Consider the following 24993-nt stretch of genomic DNA (forward strand, 5'->3'; position numbering starts at 1 on the left):
TAGAAAAACTATAGAAACAGAAAGTAGACTAGTGGCTACCTTGGGCTGGGAGGTTGGGAGGAATGAGGAATGACTGTTAATGCGTAGAGGGTTTCTTTTGGAGGTGATGAAAATTTTCTAAAATTGATAGTGGTGATGGCTGCACAACTCTGTGAATTGTGCATTGACTTAAATTCATTGAAATGTCTATTTTACATGGGTGAATTTATAATATACAATTATATCTCAATGAAGCTGATCAAAAATTTAAATAATAATAAGAGTTTCAGTGTGAATCAGAAAGGATAACAAAACTCTGTTGTATACAAAGCACACACCTAAATAATGTGATTCAAAAACAATTTAAATAGTAAGATAGACAAACATAAATTACAAATAAAAAGAAATAGGACTCACGGTATGAGTATTAATAACAATCTTAGAAGTCAAGACAAAAAGATATAACTAGTAAAAAAAAGAACAGTTTATAATTTTATGAAATATAAATCCAAATGAATAAATATATCTATGAATTTGTCATCACCAAAAAATACAGTATAAATATTCATGAAGGAGAAATTTTAGAAGGTATTATAATTAAACAAAGACATTAGTGTCAAGTGGCTTTCATTCACGTCTCTTAGTCCATGACAAATCAACTGAACCGAAAATAAATATGGATATAAAACACTAAAAACAAAAATATAATTAGTAAGATGTCTCTGATTGACATATATCAGAATCTTTACCCTAAAAACTTTTAAATGTCATGTTTTAAGTGTCTAAGAAACGGTCCAAAGAATTGGTGACACCTTATAATAAATTCCAAAAAGTAGAAAAAATACAGATAATATTCTCTCATCTCAATATAATAAAATTTAAAATTTAAATTAAGAACAAATTCGGAAAAAAAGGCCCTTCCACTAGAAATGTTAAGACTCTAGCAAGCATGGGAAAGACTAAAAAATAAAACAAAATTACAGAATTCTTAAAAACATGACAAAGAAATTATCAGATATTATCCTCTAGACAACAGACTATGCCAGCCTCCGAAGGAAATTTTCGGTACTAAAATCTATAGGAAAATAATAAAAGTTAATGAATTTAAAAAGCACTTACCTCAAAATGTTAGAAAAGGACAATAAAATTAAAGAGAGGTATAAAAAAGAAATTAATAAAAATAAAAGTGGGCTTTGCCTAGGAAAACGACATAAATAAAAGATTAATCTAAAAGTTGGTTTACTAGAGGAAAAAATTAAATAGCTACTATTAAAAAAAAAAAAAGAAAGAAACATTCACATAAGAAAAATCATATGAGAGCAAATAACCACAAAAAATAACAAACTTAAGGTCTTACATCAATGGATATTTTACTAAGAAATCATAATTTACCAAAACAGCTTCCAGAAAAGAGAAAAAAATCTAAACATACCAATTTCCATAGGAGAAATGTAAAAGATGTTAAGCCAACCACAAAGCCAAGGGGGATTTCTTCAAAATCTTAAAAAAGCAGGTAATTCCAATGCTTATATTAAAACTGTTCTAGAACATACAAAAAAGAAAAAAAAAATCCCAAGTTCTTTTTCTGAAGCAAGTATAACGTTGATGCAAATGTTTCCAAAGATTTACAGAATGTGAAATCATTTATGAACATCAATGCAAAAATCCTAAGTAAAATGTTAGGGGAAAAAACAGGGCAGTAAATTTTTTAAAATAATATATTAATGCAGTATATGCACATATTGAAACAACATACTGTACCCCACAAAAATAATATAAATATAATTGAAAAAAAAAAAAAAACTAAGAGCAAGTAGGGTTTATCCCAGGAACACAAGAATGAATCAATGTCAGGAAATCTTTTCATATAATTCATGAGATAAACAGATCTAAACAGAAAAAAATAACAGTATTCTATCTATAGTTGCTGAAAAACCATTTAACAAAATTGAATACCCATTCTTGATTAAAAATAAAATAACTCAAAAAACAACAGTAAAGAAACAAAAAAACCCAGAAAAATAAAATAACTCAGTAAAATAGAACCAAACAGATACTTGTTTTCTTGACAAAATAGATCTCAGACTCAAAAACAACATATCATACTTCGAAGAAATACTGAAAGCATTCCCACTCAAGTCAGAAAACAAGACAAAGATCCCTATAACTATTACTACAATTTTAAAATATATTTGTGTATAACTGGAGTAGGGAAAAGAAAAGTTAATGCATGAAAACCTAAAGAAAGGAGTAAAACTATCACTATTTACATTTAATATGACTTTATACCTAGAAATTCAACAGAATCAATTGAAAAATTATTATAAGCAATAACAAAATGCAGCAAGAGAGTTGGATAAATAAGATTAGTATATCAAAATCATCAGCTTCCAACTTTAAACACTAACCTTGTATAAAAGGCATCTACACTAAATTCCTACAGCTAACATCACATTTAATAGTTATAAATAAAATTTTCCTGCCCCAAAGATGAGGAAAAAAACAGGCTGTTCACTCTCACTACTTCTACTTAACATTAAATAAAAGATTCTAGCCAGTACAATAAGGCAAGAGAATAAAACTTAACATTAAATGAAAGATTCTAGCCAATACAATAAGGCAAGAGAATAAAATAAAAGACATTTGAATTAGAAAGGAAAAAGTGGCTTTTTTTCCCATAGATGAAATAATTGTCTATGTAAAAAAACTGATGGAATCTACAAAACAACTATTAGAGTAATAAGTGAGTTTAGCAAGATTCCAGGATAACATATCTATATATAAAAACCAATATATTCCTTTGGAGGAAAAAAAAAAATCAATCTATTCCTATCTACTACCAACAATCAGAAATTGAAATTTTTAAAACACTATTTACAATAGTATCAAAAGTATAAAATAAATCTGAAAAAAAGATAAGCAAAACTGATACTTAAAACTAAAAAAATTGCTGAGAGACAGTAAAGAAGACCTGTATAAAAGGAGAGATATATCAGAGTAATGAACTAGAAAACTCAGCATTGTTAGTATGTCAATTCTCTCCCAAAATTGATCTACACATTCAATGCAGTTCCAATCAAAATCCCAGCAGGGTTTTTTGTAGAAATTGACAGCTGACTCTAAAATTCATATGAAAGTACAAAGGCCTAGAACAGCAAAAATAACTTTGAAAAAGAAGTACAAAGTTGGAAAATTAGTACTATCTGATTTTAAGATTTATTATAGACTAAGGGAACAGAATAGTCTAGAAACAGACATGGACATGGACAACAATTTATTTTTTATAAAGGTGCAAAAGCGATTCAATGAAATAAAGGACAGTCTCTTCAATAACTGGTGCAGTAAGAATCAGATATCCATATGCCAAAAAAAAAATATATATATATATACACACATATGAGAATAGATTTTTATTGTATCAGTGTACCATAATTTAACTATCCTATAGACATAGATATCTGGATTGTTTTTAGCCTGTTGACATATATATATGGTTTTTAGTTGGAAATATATATAGTTTTTAGTCTGTTGAGAGAGAGAGATATATAATCCAGATGTCTATGACTATAAGATAGTTAAATTATGGTACACTAATACAATAAAAATCTACTCAACTGTTAAAAAAAAAGAGGACAATCTCTATGCATCAACACTGGGGTGAGGGGACTCAAGATATACTGTCAAATAAAAAAAAGCAAGGTACAAAACAGTGTGTTAAAAAAAATCACTTCTTGGGCGGGGATGGTAAGGATATAAGTAAATGTATTTGCTTATATATGCATAAAGAAAATATGATATACTAAAAGCTAACAGCAATGGTTACTTTTCTGAGAAGGTGATAAATGGATGGGGGACTTTCAGAGAAACATTTTACTGCATACTTTTAAAATTTTGTTAGCCATGATAATCTACTGAAATAATTCTTTAATTGGCCTTAAAACTGGAAATGTAAGTAGAATTGTAATTTGAAAAATTGCTACTGGGTATTACTATTTTGGGTGCTGTATTCTAACTATGCACACTAAAGTTAAAAACTGAACAGCTCATTATCCCTTCATTGTGTTTGATGGATCAAATTAGACAAAAGAGGTTGTCAATAGAGCTATATTAATAAAGTTCTACAATAAACATTATCTTCAAGATTTTAAAGATATACAGAAATAAAACTATATTATTTTCTACAAAAACAGTATGCATGTTTTACACTTGTAAATTTTGTTCAACACACATAAAAACTAGCATTCCTCAAAGAGATGATACATACTTCCCTGACAAATTGCTTTTATCTTTCATAATATCACTATTTCACCATTCCCATTAGCAAATATAGAAATCTCTACAGCAATAACCTGTCAACTGTAGTTACTATTCTGTAACTGGTATTACTAAAGTCTTACCCTTTAGACCAACTCTGCTACAAAATGTGTTTTCCTTTTGTGTTCTATGAACAAAAACACTTTGGCAAGAGAAAACATGAGGACAAAAAACAATAGTGAGAACTGAAAACATGGGGGATGGGGAGACCTTATTTTTAAAATTCCATGAATTACAATTGCATTTCAAAAAAGAATATACTATGATTTTTAAAAGAAATAATATAAGCTAAGTATAAGGAAAAACTTAAGAGCACTGTGTATTTCTACTAAAAAAGCAGACGAAAAGTTATTCCACATAACTGCTTCAGATCCCTAAAGAAAATTTCTGATGTCATCCACTAACAAATACTTCTAAGCAGCATTGATTTTGACTAATGGGAATATATTATCTAAGACACATTTTCTTAAATCTGAACTTCAACAAATCCCAACTGAAGCAATTTGGATTTTGCCAAACTTTTACACTGTATTTACAAATTAGAAAATATTTCTATAAGAGTACGTAGTTCTAGTCAGTAGATTTCCATGAAGGACATGGCCCATGTTAAGTATTAACCTTATCTTTACCCCACCCATTGAGCACAGTACTATAGAGGCTCTTTTAGGCATCCCTATAGTAGACCTGCTGCCAAAACAGACACGAAAGGTAAGCAGTGAATGGTGGGAAGATGATTGCAGCAGAGGTCAACCAACAGTTCTATGCCAAGCTTTTTAACAACAAGCACATATTTTGTTACACAAAATATTAGTAAAAGTAGAATCATAACACTGTATCTGTTGAGATTTTAAAAAAAAGATAAGCACTCACTAGTGCTGGGATTACTGCTAATATTATATCCAAATGTGAATACCAAATTAAGTGGACTTGATTGGGAGCAGATAAAAATAAATTAATACATATAACTGCATATGTTGCTATATTTCCTGTACAATCTTATTATAACCACCACCCCCCACCAAAAATAATAATTTCATTGCTACCATTCCCTGAATTGCATATAAAAAGACCATGATGGTTCTTTGCAATATCAACTCTTCAAACACCCAAAACCTGGATAAAACAGTGGTTGTTATTAGTTTAGAAATTAAAGTCCCACCAGAACACAACTTCCTGAATACCACGTGCAATTTGATTGTAAAAGTACTACTGATTTCACAATACGCTGCTATTCTCCTCAAAGCTGAACTATAAATTCAACTTATAATAGGGAAATGTGAAAAGAGAAAATAGTTCCCAGACCAGGTTTCTCAATCACTACAAACCTGACTGTAAAAGATGACAAATTTCATGAAAGGTATATCATTCCTTGAGGCATTTTAGGAAATCACTACCTAGCCTTCTTTTGAACACCAAATGTGACACTTTATCCTTTCTAAAACTTCCAAAAAGTTTTAAATATTTATCAGTATACAAACAAGTATGGGACCATGTGGTGTGAATGCTCAAAACATGTTTATGTTCTGACAAAGAAAGCGGAGCTTTATGAAAGTCAACTAACATATTCTACCAATGAGAAGTACCAATTAGGTTTTCTAAGAAAGGTAATCACTACCAAAAGCAAGAATGTCACACAGATATCCAAGACTGCTAAGAATTAATAAAAGAGGGGGAAGGGGAAAGGGAAAGAGACAAAAGAAAAAGAAATTGAGATGGGTTTAATGAATCGTAAATAGCTTAATATATAACAGAAATAGAGAACACACTACACGTAATTTGTGTACAAAGAAATAAGAATCCCACCAAAAGCCCTAAAGAGAAATGGAGAAAGTTTTAGAAGATGATTTAATTTTCAGTTTATATGTCACGTCTTAGCAGAAACACTAATGTACATTTGCTTTTAAATATTTGATATGGTAATCATTCTAGTGAAAATAAACTGTGCAGTAATAATAACAATAGTACTAGTAGTAATACTAGTAGCAATGATATTAAAAATAAGAAGAGAAAGAAAAGGAAGAAAAGAGAATGAAGAGGAAAATGGGAGATAAGGCATAAGTAGAATTACTGTGTTCGTGTGAGATCTCAGAGCATGAAGAAGAGATAGTGAATAGCAGAAACTTCAAAATGCTAAATAGACTATGGAAACAGAAGACAATTCCACAATGGAATCAAAGATTTAAAATAGAGCATATAAATGTATCTATGAACAAAATCACAACAATATTAGAAAATAATATAGGAAAACATTTTGGAGATGAAGGGCTTCCTAATCAAGACAGAAAACCCAGAAGACGTGAGACATACACTGCCAAATTTGACCACATAGAAATTGAACTTTTCACTTATGGAAAACACTATATAAAAAAATAAATGTACAGCAATAGAGTGGAAGAAAATATTTACAAATCCATATAACAAAAATGATAATAATTAGCATTTACTTGATACTTCATACATGTCAGATACTTTTCTAACGGCTGTATATATAATGTTTCATTAAATTCATATAACAACCCATAATTTTTTTTTTTTTTTTTTTTTTTTGCTGGGTTGGAATTTATTTATTTATTTATTTATTTATTTATTTATTTATTTATTATTTATTTATTTATTTATTTATTTATTATTTATTTATTTATTTATCGATATACAATGTGGTTGATTATTGTCGCCCTTTACCGAAACCCCCCTCCCTCCTCCCTCTCCCCCATCCCACCCAACAATGTCCTTTCTATTTGCTTGTCATATCAACTTCAAGGAAATGTAGTTGTTATGTCTTCTTCCCCCCCACCCCGGTTTTTTTGTGTGTGTGTCATTGAATTTATTTACTTGTTTTTAGCTCCCACCAATAATTGAGAACATGTGGTGTTTTTCTTTCTGTGCCTGACTTGTTTCACTTAATATAATTCTCTCAAGGTCCATCCATGTTGTTGCAAATGGCAGTATTTCATTCGTTTTTAAAGCTGAGTAGTATTCCACTGTGTAGATATACCACATTTTCTGTATCCACTCATCCGATAATGGACATTTGGGGTGGTTCCAACTCTTGGCTATTGTAAAGAGTGTTGTGATGAACATTGGGGAACAGGTATACCTTCGACTTGATGATTTCCATTCCCCTGGGTATATTCCCAGCAGTGGGATAGCTGGGTCATATAGCAGATCTATCTGCAATTGTTTGAGGAACCTCCATACCATTTTCCATAGAGGCTGCACCATTTTGCAGTCCCACCAACAATGTATGAGAGTTCCTTTTTCTCCACAACCTCGCCAGCATTTATCGTTCAGAGTCTTTTGGATTTTAGCCATCCTAACTGGGGTGAGATGGTATCTCAGTGTAGTTTTCATTGGCATTTCCCGGATGCTGAGTGATGTTGAGCATTTTTTCATATTTCTGTTGGCCATCTGCATATCTTCCTTAGAGAAATGCCTACTTAGCTCTTTTGCCCATTTTTTAATTGGGTTGCTTGTTTTTCTCTTGTAAAGTTGTTTGAGTTCCTTGTATATTCTGGATATAAATCCTTTGTCAGAAGTATATTTCGCAAATATTTTCTCCCACTCTGTTGGTTGTCTTTTAACTCTGTTAATTGTTTCTTTTGCTGTGCAGAAGCTCTTCAGTTTGATATAATCCCATTTGTTTATTTTTCCTTTGGTTGCCCATGCTTTTGGGGTCGTATTCATGAAGTCTGTGTCCAGTCCTATTTCCTGAAGTGTTTCTCCTATGTTTTCTTTAAGAAGTTTTATTGTTTCAGGGTGTATATTTAATTCTTTAATCCATTTTGAGTTGAGTTTAGTGTATCGTGAAAGGTATGGGTCTAGTTTCATTCTCCTGCATATGGATATCCAGTTCTCCCAGCACCATTTGCTAAAGAGGCAGACTCTTCCCCAGTGTATAGGCTTGGTGCCTTTGTCAAATATCAGATGGTTGTAGGTGTGTGGGTTGATTTCTGGATTCTCTATTCTATTCCATTGATCACTGTGTCTGTTTTTATGCCAGTACCATACTGTTTTGGTTATTATAGCTTTGTAGTATAGTTTAAAGTCAGGTAGTGTTCTGCCTCCAGCTTTATTTTTTTGCTCAGTGTTGCTTTGGCTATGCATGATCTTTTGTTATTCCATATAAATATCTGGAGAGTTCTTTCCATTTCTGAGAAAAATGTCTTTGGAATTTTGATGGGGATTACATTGAATTTGTATATCACTTTGGGTAGTATGGACATTTTCACTATGTTCATTCTTCCAATCCCAAGAGCGTGGGATATCTTTCCATCTTCTTGTATCCTCTCTAATTTCTCTCAGCAGTGGTTTGTAGTTCTCATTATAGAGATTTTTCATATCCTTGGTTAATTCAATTCCTAAGTATTTTATTTTTTTGGTGGCTATTGTAAATGGGCAGGCTTTCTTGATTTCTCGTTCTGCATGTTCACTGTTGAAGAATAGAAATGCTACTGATTTTTGTGTGTTGATTTTGTATCCTGCTACTGTGCTGAAATCATTTATCACCTCCAAGAGTTTTTTGTAGAGGTTTTAGGCTGTTCGATATATAGGATCATGTCATCTGCAAACAGGGACAGTTTGACTTCATCTTTTCCAATCTGGATGCCCTTTATTTCCTTCTCTTCTCTGATTGCTCTGGCTAGTACTTCCAACAGTATGTTGAATAGGAGTGGTGAGAGTGGGCATCCTTGTCTAGTTCCTGTTCTTAAAGGAAAAGCTTTCAGCTTTTCCCCATTCAGGATGATATTGGCAGTGGGTTTGTCATATATGGCTTTGATTATGTTGAGATACTTTCCCTCTATACCTAACTTATAGAGGGTCTTTGTCATGAATGAGTGTTGAATTTTATCAAATGCTTTTTCAGCATCTATAGAGATGATAATATGGTCCTTGTGTTTGATTTTATTAATATGGTGTATCACATTTATTGATTTGCGTATGTTGAACCAACCTTGCATCCCTGGGATGAATCCCACTTGATCATGGTTAATAATTTTACATATGTGTTGCTGTATTCTGTTTGCTAGTATTTTAGTGAGGATTTTTGCATCTATATTCATCAAGGATATCGGCCTGTAGTTTTCTTTTTTGGATATATCTTTACCTGGTTTGGGTATCAGGGTGATGTTTGCTTCACAGAATGAGTTTGGGAGAATTGCTTCTGTTTCAATCTTTTGGAATAGTTTGTAAAGAATCAAGGTCAATTCCTCTTTGAATGTTTGGTAAAAGTCTGCTGTGAATCCATCTGGTCCTGGGCTTTTTTTTGTTGGGAGTTTTCTGATAACAGCTTCAATCTCCTTTATTGTTATTGGTCTCTTCAGATTTTCTACGTCATCATGGCTCAGTTTTGGGAGCTTGGGTGTGTCCAGAAATTTATCCATTTCCTCTAGATTTTGAAACTTGTTGGCGTAGAGTTGTTTATAGTAGTCTTGAATGATTCCTTGTATTTCAGATGAATTAGTTGTAATATCACCTTTTTCATTTCTAATTTTTGTTATTTGAATCTTCTCTCTTCTTTTTTTTTTTTTGTTAGCCATGCTAATGGTTTGTCAATTTTATTTATCTTTTCAAAAAACCAACTTTTTGATTCATTGATCTTTTGAATTGTTTTTTGGGTTTCAATTTCACTCAGTTCTGCTCTGATCTTAATGATTTCTTTCCGTCTGCTAACTTTAGGTTTGGATTGTTCTTGTTTTTCTAGTTCGTTAAGGTGAAGTGTTAGGTTGTTCACTTGCCATCTTTCCATTCTTCTGAGGTGAGCATGTAATGCAATAAATTTCCCCCTTAATACTGCTTTTGCAGTATCACACAGGTTTTGGTACGATGTATCATTATTTTCATTAGTTTCAATAAATTTTTTGATTTCCTGCTTTATATCTTCTTGGCCCCTATGTCATTAAGTAGAATGCTGTTTAATTTCCATGTGTTTGTATAGTTTCCAGAATTTCATTTGTTATTGATTTCTAGTTTTAATCCATTATGGTCTGAGAAAATACATGGGATAATTCCAATTTTTTTGAATTTATTGAGACTTGATTTGTGACCTAATATGTGATCTATCCTGGAGAATGATCCATGTGCTGATGAGAAGAATGAATATTCTGAGGTTGTTGGATGGAATGTTCTGTAGATATCTGCCATGTCCAATTGGTCTAGAGTATTGTTTAGATCTTGTGTTTCTCTGCTGATTCTTTGCCTAGATGATCTGTCCAATATTGATAGTGGGGTGTTCAGGTCCCCTGCTATTATGGTATTAGTGTCTATTTCCTTCTTTAGATCTAGTAGAGTTTGTTTTATAAATCTGGCTGCTCCAACATTGGGTGCGTACATATTTATGATTGTTATGTCTTCTTGATGGATCAGTCCTTCTATCATTAAGTAGTGTCCCTCATTGTCTCTTTTTATGGTTTTTAGTTTAAAGTCTACTTTGTCAGATATAAGAATAGCTACTCCAGCTCGTTTTTCTTTTCTGTTTGCATGGTAAATCTTTTTCCATCCTTTCACTCTTAGTCTATGTGAGTCTTTATGGGTGAGGTGGGTCTCTTGAAGGCAGCATATAGTTGGTTCCTCCTTTTTAATCCAGTCAGCCAGTCTGTGTCTTTTAATTGGGGGATTTAAGCCTTTTACATTAAGAGTTGTTATTGAAAGGTGTTGATTTATTCCTAGCATTTTATTGATTGTTGTTTGGTTGTCTTAGGTGTCTTTTGTTCCTTGCTTTCTGATTTACTGTTTGTTTTTTGTGTTTGTAGGTTCCTTAGGTTGTAGATAGCCTTTTTGTTTGTTTGTTTTCTCTTCATGAATGCCATTTTTATTATACTAATGGGTTTAGATTTTTCTTGTAACAACCCATAATTTCTAACCCCATATTACAGATGAGTAAACTCTGGCAGGAAAAGTTTAAGTATCTTGGAAAATATTCCAAAACCAGTAAAGGAGTAGAGCAAAGAAATGAACCCAGTTCTTGGCTCTAGAACTCATGCGCACCTTCATAATAGAGTACATTTCCTTGCCTACAAGTTAAAGGAAAAGAATGCTGACAGTAGTAGGATGAGCTCTCTCATCTTATGGAGATGGAACTGCTTTATTTGGAAGGCAATTTGGTAGCAGTGACTAACATTATCTATAATTTTAAAACCAAAATTTCTATTTCTACTTACGCTGAAGAAATACCCACTCATATTAGCAAAGATGTTCACTAAAATAATGTTGGTAACTGCAAAAGACTAAAAGCAACCAAAAAATTCATCAATAAAAATAGTAAATTAATTTATGGTGTATCTTTACTGTCAACACCATACAGCAGTAGAAAATAAGTGGCAAATCTCTACACATTGACATGGAAATATCACCAAGCCATATTGTTGAGTGAAAAAACAACAGTCCCAGAATACTTAATATGATCCATTTTAGGTGTCAAAACAACAAAAATAATAAAAGAAACCTTCAAAATGTGTGTGTATATACTTATGTATATAAATGAATTTTTTTAATAAGAATATGTACCAAACACTTTACCTTCAGGAGGTATAAGAACAGACCAAAAAAGTCATTTTCACTCTTTTTAATTCTATTGTTTATAGCTTTTAAAAGAACATAATATGGACCAACAGCCATTAGTCAAAAACTATTACAGATTGAATATCCCTAACCCAAAAATCCCAAATCTGAAATGCTCCAAAATCCAAAACTTTTGAGCGCTGACATGACACTAAAAGGAAATGCTCATTGGAGCATTTTGGATTTTGGATTTTCAGATTAGAAATGGTGAACCAGCATCCTGCAAATATTCCAAAATCTGAGAAATTCCAAAATCCAAAACACTTCTGGTCCCAAGCATTTCAGATAAGGGATACTCAACTAAAAGCATGTACAGCTTTTAGTTTTATTCAAAAGCAAAAACCCACATAATTCAGTAAAGTACAAACAAATAATACTTCAAAATAAGCAACATAGTCACCTACAGTGTTTTTTGTTGTTTAAAGTACTAACACTTTACAGGCATAAGAAACAGAGAAGCAACCTAGTTTAAGTTTACAACACTGAGAATCTTACTAAAGAGGAGAAGCCTGGCAATCATATATGTTTGGCGAAAATAGTGCTATATCTAATTCAAGTAATTCCTGGTAAAGTAAAGACAACTGGGCAGCAAAATGGCATTCGTAGTCCTCTCACAAGCTGAGTTACATTATAACCACTAATCAGAAAACGAAAAAGTAAACTTTACCTTTCTTGAAGCATAGATATCAAAAAATGGCTTATTTCTGACACTAAATGGTTCCTGTGTTTTGTCAATGAGCCCAGTCTTCATTTTTTCATGTCGAGGATTTATAATTTCCCGTTCTATACATTGCAGACGTATATTAAAATCACAATCTCCAACTGGCTGTGCCTGAATTAAAAAGACAATTATTTCAATTTCAACACTATTTTATCAACATAATTATCAAGAATGCCACACTGTATACACTAGTCTAAGTAAATAGCATCCTTTGGAGTTGTCCAGTGCACAGACTACACAACCATACATGCCAGCTCTAATAATTAGTTTGACTAATTATAGAAACATAATTAGTAATCTGTTCATATATACCATATGGATATTTATAATTATAACTGCATAAAACACTATGGGAAAGTGGCATGATTCTACTCTAAGTTGATCCAAAGATTTTATATCTGAATTAAAGTATCAATATACTCACTAGTCATTTTTATTATTTATATAAATTAGTAAAATACCCATATAAAAACTAAAATCCACATAATTCAGTAAAGTACAAACAAATAATACTTCAAAGTAACCAGCATAGTCACCTACAGGGCTTTTTGTTGCTTAAAGTACTAACACTTTACAAGCATCAATAAGTAGAAGATACTAGACAAACACATCTTTGACTCTGAAAACTAATACTGCACAGAAAAAGTTTACACAATATGTTCAAAGTTATACATTTATAAAATGATAAAGTTCTCTTCTAATTCCCTAATAAACTTTCCCCTTAGTGTCCTTAAACATACATGGTTTGAGTCATAAAATAAAAAGAACATGTACACTTTTGTATGAGTTGAGGGTGGGGCTTGCCCTAATCCATATGGTATATATGAACATAACTATAACACATCATCTGGTTGACAGTAATCATTTAGATTAGTAAACAGCACCTCAATGGCATATAAACTACTACTCTTTGCTTTTGCAATTGCATTTTTTCATATCTTCTCTGTTTTCTTCCTCTTCTCTAATCTATACTACCCAATCTAATGTTTACATAGTGGTGGCAGTACTTGCTTAAGGGGTGAACAACATTAGATATGCCTCAGGGATATCCTTCTCTCAACTTCTGGAAGAATGACAACTTTGATACCCAGCAAAGAATAAGGAAAAGACAAAGTGAGCAAGAACTAGGTATGAGGTAGAACACATTCTCTTTATACAAAGGCATACAACTGTCTGTAAGGGTAGTTATTGAGGAAATGTTAGTAAATAACCACACAATCCATGTGTGAGCTTTTCTATGCAACCTGCGTCATCAACAAGGTTGAAAAACCTAAAATGTTAGGCTTGTTTATTAGGCCTATGAGAGGAATCCAGACACCTATACAATTAAAGTGGAACAAGCAAGCCCCCTCTTTTTAAAAAAAAGAAGAGTCTAACAACTATTAAAAGTTATGTAAGTAGTCTAAATTCCCTCCTAGATGCTCTCCAACTTAAAATATACAATATTCACAAATACAACAACAGATCAAAAGCAAGTTCACTTTCAAGTCCACATGCCTACAGTAAAGGAAGTTCTCAATAAACAGATGTTGAATCACTAGACGAGGGGAAACATTCAATAACTATTAACTGGCCTCCCTGTTTTCAGTTTCCTCCTCACTTCAAAACACTATCCATGCTGCCGATGGAATTGTCTTTCAAAACATTTAAAGTATGGTCATGTCATCATCATAATTAAAACCCTCCAATAGTGCCCTATCACATAAAGACCTAAGTTAAAATGCCTTATTCAAGTAATCTGGCCCCCTACTCACCAATCCATTTTCATTTCCTGCTCTGTCCCATACCTCACCACACATCAAGAACACTAACAAACCATCTAATACTCCTGACCTGCAAGATGCAATCCTTCAAAACTAATTTGTGTCACTCTGTCTGCAATTCCAAGCTTCAGTGACTCATCTATACCCAGGATAAACTGGAATATTCCCACCTTTCTAATACCACAACATCTCTTATACACTTTTGTTGTTATAGTTATGATATTATTATAATTTTTTTCTTTACACTCATATTCTCATTCAGAAAATGAGTGGTCTGAAAATTTGTTTTGATTTTACACCCAATCCAAATATCCTAGCAGATGTATATAACCTATGCATATTAATTTTTCATAATTTGTATACATGTGCCACTGTAGACCATATGTTACTAAACACAAAAACAAAATGAATAAATAGATTAAAAAATAAACAGAAGTTCTCTTATTTTCTTTTCAAATCCCAATGAACTGTTGTGAAAGTGGCCTTTCTCTGAAGGCCAGTACACTAACATACAAATTCCTTAAAGACAAGAAATTATGTCTTTTTCGTCTCTATACATTCAATACCTAGAATAGTACTTGACATACAAAAGATGATCAGTGAAATTCTTCCTGGACAAAACAATAAACTAAGGCATTAAAAAGATTTATTATTTCAAAAAGAAATTTTTTTTTCTAATAGTGGCCTTGATTTGGTGATGAAAAATAAGCAAAGTGGTTAATATCAATAAAGGTCCCACAGTAAATTAAATATATGATGCATTCTAATATCAGAAATATGAAAAAATATTTGACTTTAAATCATGAAATACAGTAATAGGCACACAATAAATATTTGTTGAATGAATAATTATAGACCTGAGGACCAAAAGCATAACAATCATTTTTAGAACAAAATACAGATGAATTTCTTAGACAAGACACAAAAGCACAATCTTTGAGAAGGTCTGATAAGTTTCATTTCATTGAAATTAAAAACTTCTGCACATCAATAGACATTATATGATGTATAGACATGTATCAATAGACACATATAATCAAGAAAGGTTTAACATCCAAAAATTATAACTAGGTCTGGCCAGTTAGCTCAGTTGGTTAGAGTATGGTGTTATAACACCAAGGTCAAGGGTTCAGAGTCCCGTACTGGCCAGCCACTAAAAAAAAAGACAACTAATTCCTACACATAAAGAAGAAGAAAATACAGATATCCAAATAGAAAAATTCAATTATGCAAACTTGCAATTAAATCACACATCAAAAAAATTCCAAATGAGTAAAAATAAACATATGAAATATGTTCAACTTCATTGGTAATCAGGAAAAGCAAACTAAAAAAGATGAAATACAGAGTTCCAGTCAAGATGGCAGAATAGACAGTCCCCTGCATCACTCTCTCCCACAAATCAACCAATTTACAACTATAAAAATGTAACATCCGCCATGCGGGGGCGCTGGAGCTCAGGGGAAGAGGAGGAGTGACCTACAGAGCTCATGACAGCAGGAGAAACCACGATTAGAGAAAGAAAAAACTGCTCTCAGCATTTCCGGCTGAGGCTGCTTTAATGCTGGAGCACATGGAGCAGGAGCCAGCAGAAGCCACATCCGTGCCCTTTAGATGGAGTTACTTGGAGGCGGCAGGGGAGAAGAGGGCCTTGGTGGCCCCCAGGGCAGCATGACCACTAACAGGGTTCCCATGGACCCACACAGGACTGAGGAGCCAGAACAGCTGAAAAAGGGGAGCCATTCAGAGGCCGGTGAGTCAAGGCAAGTGACCAGTGCAAGCCCATCCTGTGGGAAGTGTTAGGAGCATGGGCGGTGGGGGAGATGGGCCCACCAGGAGAACGCTGGGACACAGCAAGGACAGCTGATCTGCCCCCTAATCAGCGCAGGACCACTCAGAGGAGACTGGTCGGGAATGCAAAATTGCATGGGGTGCAGTTTGATGAAAAAACTCAGGCCCAGATCAGCATTTCTACACAACCGAGATCCACCAGGTCTTTGGAGAGCCGGAAGTATCTATAAGGTTAACCATTAAACCCTGAGCTGCACGAAAAGCCTTCCCTAGGGAAACAGCAAAGCAGCAATTTAGCTCAACCACACAGCTTAAGTACTGAATCCTACAGGAAGTTCCCCATGTTAGAAGTAAGCAAAGGACAAAAAATTAGTTCTGGCTCAGGCACACCACCAATGCCTTGGGAGCCACCAGGAGACATGAGGCATGGAGCCAGGGGCCGGACCCCTGCCCACAACCACTCACACCTCCAGCACCTTGGGACCCGCCCAGTAACCTGAGGCTTGGAGATGGACACTGGACCCCACTCCTACATCCAGGCACACCCTGACAGCATCTCAGGGCCCCACCCGGAGGTATTGGGCATGGAGCCAAGGACCGGACCCCCCCACCCCACAACCAGGCACACCATGCCAGTGCCTCGGGGACCTGAGGCATGAAGCCAGGGATCAGACACTCTCCACAACCAGGCACACCACCAGCACCAAGGAGCATGCCAGAAACATCTCCTCCATGTGGGTGGCCCACCACAGCCACCACAATAACCATGGCTGCCGCAAAAGCGGCTAGACACCACAGCCACCACGCAGATGGTCCACCAGCCACTGGAGTGCACTGACACAAGGAGAGTCACCAGCAAAGATAAAGAAGAGGATGTCTCTCTATGATAATATTGGCAGACCTGATCACACCTCTCAGCATTGGACAGATCATCTAGGCAACAATTATTCTTTCAGAGTAACCATTATTCTTTCAGAAGGAGAGAAGAAATCTAGGGTAATAAGAGGGGGGAGTGCGGAGGGAGGGGGAAAGGGAGAGATTGGACAAGGGGCATAAAGAATAATTACAATTTGTAACAATATATATAATATTGTACTGCTAGTAATATCGATTTGATCAACATATCTCAATGTTGAACCCCCCAAGAATGTATAATTAATTTTGATTCAATAAAAAAAAATTTTTTTTAAGATGAAATACTATTTCACACACAAATTGGCAAAAACTTAGTTTGATAAAACCAACTGTGGCAAATTGTTACAACTACTTCTGAGAGGAATTTAGCAATGCAGCTAATAAAGTAGAAGTTATAAATTTAATCAGAATCTCCATGATGTAGTGATGAGGGACTGCACTTTTCAAAAACACTTCCCAGGTAATTACATCCCAAGAATGAGAACCACCGTCCATGAGAAACTTTCACAAGAAAAAAACTCATAAAACTGTTCAATACAGTAGTAACATAATAGCAAAAAATAAAAACCTGACCGTCCATCAAAAGGAAAATGGAGAAATTCTATATAGAATGCAATATTCAATAGCAATTAAAGTAAACGAATTAAACCTGCTCATACTAACGCAGATAAATCTCAACAAGATAATATGGAGCAAATTTTGGGTATCATAGTACAGTGCAATGACATTTTTGTAACACTAGAAACCTTGCAAAAGAATACCACATATTTTATGGATACACCCATTGGTAATAAAAGTATTTAAAACATTCATGGGAATGATAAATACCAAATTCAGGGTAGAGGTTGCTTCCGGGAAAGAGAAATGAGAATAGGATGAAAGTGTGTACACAAGAAATTTCTATTGGATTTGTAATGAATTATTTCTTATTAAAAAGAAAATGGAGCAAAAGTATTAAGTTTTAACAAATTTATGGGGTCAGTACATGAGTAGTCTTTACATTATTCTCTATATACTTGTGAATGCTAAAATTTTTTATATTTCTTTTAAAGTATTAGAAGGCTGTTATTTAAGACAGAGTTCCCAGGCTAAGAAGTGAGCCCACATTGAACACATACTAAAGCAGAGCTTAATTTCAGAGGCAAGAGACAGCATTTCCCCACTCAAAAACAAAGCCTCCCCTGCCCATTAGGTCTAGTTATAGGACAATAAATGTTATTTCAAGATCTGGGATAAGATTAAGCCAATTCAATTTCTTCTGAAGAACACAGTAGTCAGAACCAGAACAAAACAAAAGCTTGATGTTTTCTGGCCTTAATTAAATTTGAAACTGTTTGAAATATAGAAATTCAACCAAAACATGAGATATGTATATTGAAAATTTCCAGGAAAAAAAGTCTTTTTGTAATGTGGATTAATGTAATTCTGAATCTTAATACTGCTGTTTATTACACATTCAACACCTCACAATGTTTGTCTTTCTTCTAGTTTCTTCATTTGTTTAGGGGTTTGTTTTTTTTAATGACAAATAAAACTTGCTAATTTTTTTTTAATCAAGTATAGAATAACTAAAACCAAGAAATTCTATTTTACAAAATGCTGTCTTATTTTATCAGAGGTAATCGTTTTCTCTTTACTCACTTGAAGTTAAAAAAAAAAACTAAAGACAAAGACATATGCAAATAGGCAATAACAGAAAGAAAAGGAGATGTAAAAGTACTATCAAAAAGATATCCAATGAGTAACCTAACAGAGTCACAATTTTTCTTTCCCCACTATCTCTGTATTTTTAACAAATAAAATGTATTTGTTTTTAACACATTTTGTTTTAAATACATTTTATTTGTTAAAAATATATCTATTATTTTAAGGGTTCAGATCCCCCGGCTGGCCAGCTGCCAAAAAAATACACATATATGTATATATGTAGATAGAGATATATGTGTGTATGTATGTATAATTTCAGTGACAATTTTTATTTTATAAATTTTATAAATTATAAAATATACTTACATTGAATTTGATTATGTCATATATCAAATATCTAGGAACAGCCTGTCCGTTTACTTTGTCAATAATCATTTCCTTGAAAGAGAAAATAAGATGTTTCTTTATACTTTAATGGAAATTTCCTTAATTGAAATACAGCATACACACAGAAAAGTGCATAAATCATAAATACACAATTTGATGAAATTTCAACATGAACACACTTGTAACCAGGTAAAGTCAATAAACTGTCAGCACCCCAAAAATCCTCATCATGCATTTACTCTATATATATTAAAATAAAATCATATGACAATTATCTCATTATATTTTTTATATTTGAGCTACTATGCTACATTTTATTTTATGTTTGAATTACTAGGCAACAATTAAAAGTAAAGAGACTATAAATTTCAAATTCTAAAACTCAGGGTCATTTTTTTCAATAATTTTGTTGAATCACTATTACATTAAATTTTGTCATATGCCAACTGCTTTAATCATAAAATCTATAACTATATATAGCATCCTTATTATAGATTTAATTACCACATGACCCATGTGATCTTTCTTGGTTTCATGCCACTTTACTAGACTTTGATCAAAGGAAACAGGACAAGAGAATATGAACAGATCACTGCAAGTCTACCACAGCCATTAAAAAGTCAAAATAAATTCTGCACTCTGACAGGAAAGAGATGAGGACACTAAAGGATGATGACAGGTATATAATGCAGTATTTTATAAAATTTTAATTCCTAATAAACTTTTGACCTAAAATTTTTTTTCCTCATATCCTTCCTAGAAAACTAGGCAGGTTTTCTTGCTACCTAATTATAGCAGAAAATCCACACAAGACCATCTAAAATTACAACAGAAGCACTGATTTAGAAAATATATTTTGTTGTTGTTAGATACCATTACCAATTAATTTCTTTCCTGCATATGTGTTTGTTAAGCTACAGACATTTACTTATGGTTATCATCTTTAATCCAACACTTGACATAAATCATGTTTGTTATTTTAAACTGTTCTTTGAAATATTTTTATTTAAATACTTTTATCTGAGCATTTTACATGCTAAAAGGTGGGCCAAAACAGGTCTCAATTAATTATTCTTTCCAAAAATGTGTGGTTGGAAATTAAGTGGATTTCCAGGGTTAGACAGCAGACATCACAGAATTTCCCTCCCAAAATATCTGATGAAAATGAGCACGAACATGTTTTCTTTTAAACATTGTTTTTAAAAGCCAAAAAGAAAATTTATTATCAGGAACCAAAACAAGTAAAAAGGAATAACCAAACGAGTAAGCAACTATCATTTGATCCAGAAATCCCACTTCTGGGTATATATCCAAAAGAATTGAACGTAGGGCCTCAAATAGATATTTGCACACTCATATTCACAACAGCATTATTCACAATAGCCAAGAGGTGGAAGTAACTCAAATGTCCATCAACAGAGGAATGGATAAATAGAATATGGGTATATACATATAATGGAACATTATTCGACCATGAAAAAAAAGAAAATCCTGTAACATGCTATAACATAGATGAACCTTGTGGACATCATGCTAAATGAAATAAGCCGAAAGGCAAATACTGTATGACTCCACTTATATGAGGTATCTAAAGTAGTTAAATTCATAGAAACAGTAAGTAGAATGGTGGTTTACAGGGAATGGAAGAGGGGGAAATGAGAAGCTGTTTAATAGTTAAGGAGTTTCAGTTTTGCAAGATGAAAAAGTTCTGAAGATCTACAGCACAATAAAGTGAATATACTTAATACTACTAAACTGTACACTTAAAAATGGTTAAGATGGGGGTGGCCTGTTAACTCGGTGGATTAGAGCATGGTGCTGATAACACCAAAGTCCGGGGTTCAATCCCTGTACTAGCCAGCAGCAGCCTAAATAAATAAAGAGATAGATAGACAGACAGACAAATATTAAGATGGTAAATTTTATGTTATGTGCTTTTTTTGGTGTTTTTAACCACAACTAAAAGTTTTAAAAAAAAAAAAAAACATAGTTAAGAAGTGAAAGCAAAGTTCCACTTCTGACCAAAATGGCATAAGAGGCACTGGACTTACTCTCCTCCCTGAAACCACCAAAGACATGGACAAAATATATGAAGCAGCAATTTTCAAGACACTGGGTATTTGTCAACAAAGGACAGTAAACAAACTAGGTGAGTCCTACAATTGTCCCAGATATTGCCTGAGGAGAATTTCCAGGCTTCAGTGCAGGTAAGAGGATCACAGATGGAGCCTAGTGGTCTTCCTGAGTTGAGAAAATGAAACTAGTTGTCTAGAAGGACCAAGGCAGCTAAAATTCTCAGGGGAGAGTATAAGAGATCTGCTCAGAGAAAGAATTCCAGAGATCTGCAAATGAACCCCCTCAAATATTCAGCACAGTACCAATCAGTGCAGACATGTGAGGATACTACCCAAGGCCAAACAAAGAACCACCCAAAAGTCTTAGAGAGAACAGTACCTGGCGTCCAGTACAGGGACAGGAATAATACCTGTTTCTACCAGTTAAACTAGAAAATCTCATAATTCACAGGTCACTGAGTACTGAGAAAGATATTGTCTCAGTAGTGAAGAAGAATTGTCTCTAGACTAAATACTACTCTGGTCCACCTAGGAAATCTTAAAAGCAAGACCCAAAAGGAACAAATTTGTTCTGAGTAAATTAACTTCATTCCATAACAAAGTTCGAGAAAATTCACAGAACTATAAAAACAGCCTCCCCAACAAGGTAAAATTCATAATATCTGACATCCAATCAAAAATTTCAGGCATGCAAATACAACCCAAAAAAAAGAGAACAGTCAACTGAAACAGGCCGAAAACTGACAGCGACGCTAAAATTACCAGGTAAGAACGCTGAGATGGATTACTATCTAGTCATACATTGTTTAAAAAAAAAAAAAAAAAAAGATGAGACATAGAAGACATAAAAAAAGACTAAGAATGAATTTCCAGAGCTGAAAACTACAATGTCTGAGATGCAAATGCAGTGTTTGGGATTAACAGCAGTTTAGACAGTCAGAAGAAAAAATTAGTAAACTTGAAGATATAACAATAAAAACTACCCAAAATGAAACATGGGGGGGAAAAAGTTGGTTGTTTTGTTTTGTTTTGTTTTGTTTTGTTTTGTTTTGTTTTGGGGGTTTTTTTGTTTTTAAAAGAAAAGAACATTAGTAATTAGATCTCTGTAGTCGGAAAGGGTAGAAATAATGGCAAAAATTTTTCCACTTTTGATGAAAACTGTAAACCCAGATTTAAAAAAGCACAATAAACCCCAAGCACAAGAATCCTGAAGAAAACTACAAGACACAATACTTCTGTATCCCTCAAGAACTTATTAAAAATTGCTCCATTGTCTTTTGGATTAAATGTTGCTGTGGAGAAATCTGAGAAATTGAATCCTTCACTATAGCCCCCACCAAAAAAAAAAAAATTTCTGCATGTTTACTTTCCCATCCTCTACACTTTTCTATATTTTCTATATTACTATATTTTCTAAATGTCCACAGACATCAAACCCTTCTGCCTATCCATCTGATATTTCCTGAGCCCAAACTATGAAGCAGGCGTATTTCTAAGCGCTGGAGAAATAAACATACAGTTCCTACCTTCGAGAAACTTACAGTCCTAAAAAGAGAGGAAAATATATAACTGGCTGGGTTCAATAAAGAGTTATAGTATTAATGACAGATGGCTATACAAATAGAATGACCATGTACCTTACTGTCCAAACCAGGATACTGTTGAGAGTGAAACAGACTGCTATTAATAATTATAATAAAACAATAGGTGTATAGCTGTATTATCCCAACCAAATTAGGACATATGGTATACGCCTAAGTAGACGTGGTTACTTCTAATTGAAGAATAAGAGGAAGTTTAATAAGGTACATGGCCATTATTTGAATCCTAAAAGATGTATAGGGCATTTTCTAGCAGGAAGGATTTTAATGAGAGGAATTAATCTCTCTCCTCTCATTAACAGATCTCTGGAAAACCTGAGGGCCTTCAAAGCTCATCTCTGTAACTCATTCCTTGAAATCTTTCCAATAAGCCTCCTTTGGTTGTAGGTCACGAAATGTTCTAGAATCAGATAATGCTAATGGTTGCACAACCTTGTGAGTATACTAAAGAGTATTAAACACCTTAAAATGGTGAATTTCATGGTATGTGAATTATATCAATTTTTAAAAATAAAACTAAATTTAAAAAAAAATACTAAAAGCAGTTCTTCGGATCAAAGGGAAATGATTGAACCCCAAATACACAACATATATTAAATGTCAGCTACGAGGGTACTTCAAAAAGTTCACAGAAAGATATGCATTACCTTTTAACTCTATTTTTCCACAAACTTTTTGAAGTACCCTCATATGTACATCTGAGCTATAAATATTGTATAAATATAGGCACAAAAAGATAGGAAGGGAGGAAGGAAGGGAGGAAGGAAGGACAGACAATCACAATAATACACTGAACTTTCAAGAGAAGAGAACAGAACTGAGGTCACCAGAAGTGGGAAGGGGGAGGAGGAGGAGGATGGAAAAGGAGGAATTGGTAAAGAGGTACGAAAATCAAGTACATTGTATAATGAAGAAATACAAATTATCCTGATTTGAACATCACATACTGCACACAGATATTGATATTCAATGCTCTATCCCATAGGTACGTACAATCAACTATGTTCCAATAAAAAAAATAATTAAAAATAAAAAAATAGGCACAATAAAATGACTGAAAGGAAATACATGAAAACATTAAAATGTAATCTCTTCTTGATAGTTAAATTTTCTCTAATTTATAATTTACAGACATTAAAATTTCAACAATGAGCATGCATATTCTTATAAAAAATTAACAAGTTGAAAACAGTTCAATATTCTTGCTATTAATTTTAATGATTAACTGCTACATCTTTCTTTTAGCCTCAATATTAAATTGATTAAATTTCACTGATTTGTTTCAAGTGAATTAATGCCATATTTCTAAACTCCTATTTTCCATATTTTGTGGGTCAAGGAACATAAATTACTAGAGCAAAACAAAAGTTTCAATGCTCACATGTGACAGCCAGACAATTAGGTGGTTTGAGTTATTCTTGGATTTGGAATTTCACAAAAATAATTTGCAAATGAAAATGTAGAAGAAACAGGAAACTACAGAGGACTGTTTAATTAACTAATTGGAAAAAAAAACAGATATGGCAACTATAATTCTGGCCCAAGTAAACTGACAACATGAATCATATCGCTATTTTAAAACTTCACAAGAATCTATTATGCTGCTCTCAGCTATCCAAGTTTGGGGTGAAAATAAACAGTATTGCTAAGTTAAATCTGCAGATGGTTAAATATCTAATTTTTAAGCATTATTTCCTACCTGAAATGTCCTCAGCCCATATCCAACAAAAATCTCTTTATATAGAAATCTTCCCATTTCTAATGCCAACTCCTACTAAAAGACTTCTTTAGTTCCTCACTAGCTAGATGTGATTTATTTTTCCTGTAAACTACCATAGGATTTGTTTTAAATACCTCTTTCTTCAGGTTACTCTTTTATTTGAAGGTCTCTTCCATCACTATCAATCATTCTACACCTTACCCAATTAAGTAAAATGTCTCAAGGGTGATGCCTTCTCCTCAACCCTCTATCTAAGCAATGCCTGCATTCTTGGCACAGCAACTTGGACACGACCAGCACTCAACAAACATTACATCAGTCATAAACTATAAACTTTGGCAAGTGCTGTTACTTAAGTTACTTAACAGTCTTTTTCTTCCTTTTATTTTATTAATTATAACAGTAAAAACAACAAAAAAAAGTGTACCTCAAATAAAATGACGTTAACAAAAGCTAAAATGTTCCTTCTGCTCCCATGAACCAACTACCAGAGCTGCTGCAAATAGCTATGATGTTTATATAC

General features: G+C 33.3%; 1 protein-coding gene across 6 annotated transcripts in view; it reads right to left on the reverse strand.

Annotated features, from left to right (window-relative positions):
• The window catches only part of RNGTT (RNA guanylyltransferase and 5'-phosphatase), a 303195-nt gene that overhangs the window by 189928 nt on the left and 88274 nt on the right, over nt 1-24993 (reverse strand). For 5 of the 6 annotated variants that reach the window (XM_063096564.1, XM_063096563.1, XM_063096566.1 and 2 more), the window contains exons 10-11: nt 19054-19125; nt 12518-12682 (exon numbers count right to left, since the gene is read on the reverse strand). In XM_063096564.1, the coding sequence (XP_062952634.1) occupies nt 12518-12682; nt 19054-19125 (237 nt within the window). The remainder of the gene's footprint in view (nt 1-12517; nt 12683-19053; nt 19126-24993) is intronic. The other variant, XM_063096565.1, reaches the window with a different exon arrangement.

This window comes from Cynocephalus volans, chromosome 5, assembly GCF_027409185.1.
Source record: "Cynocephalus volans isolate mCynVol1 chromosome 5, mCynVol1.pri, whole genome shotgun sequence".
Classification (NCBI taxonomy): Eukaryota; Metazoa; Chordata; class Mammalia; order Dermoptera; family Cynocephalidae; genus Cynocephalus; species Cynocephalus volans.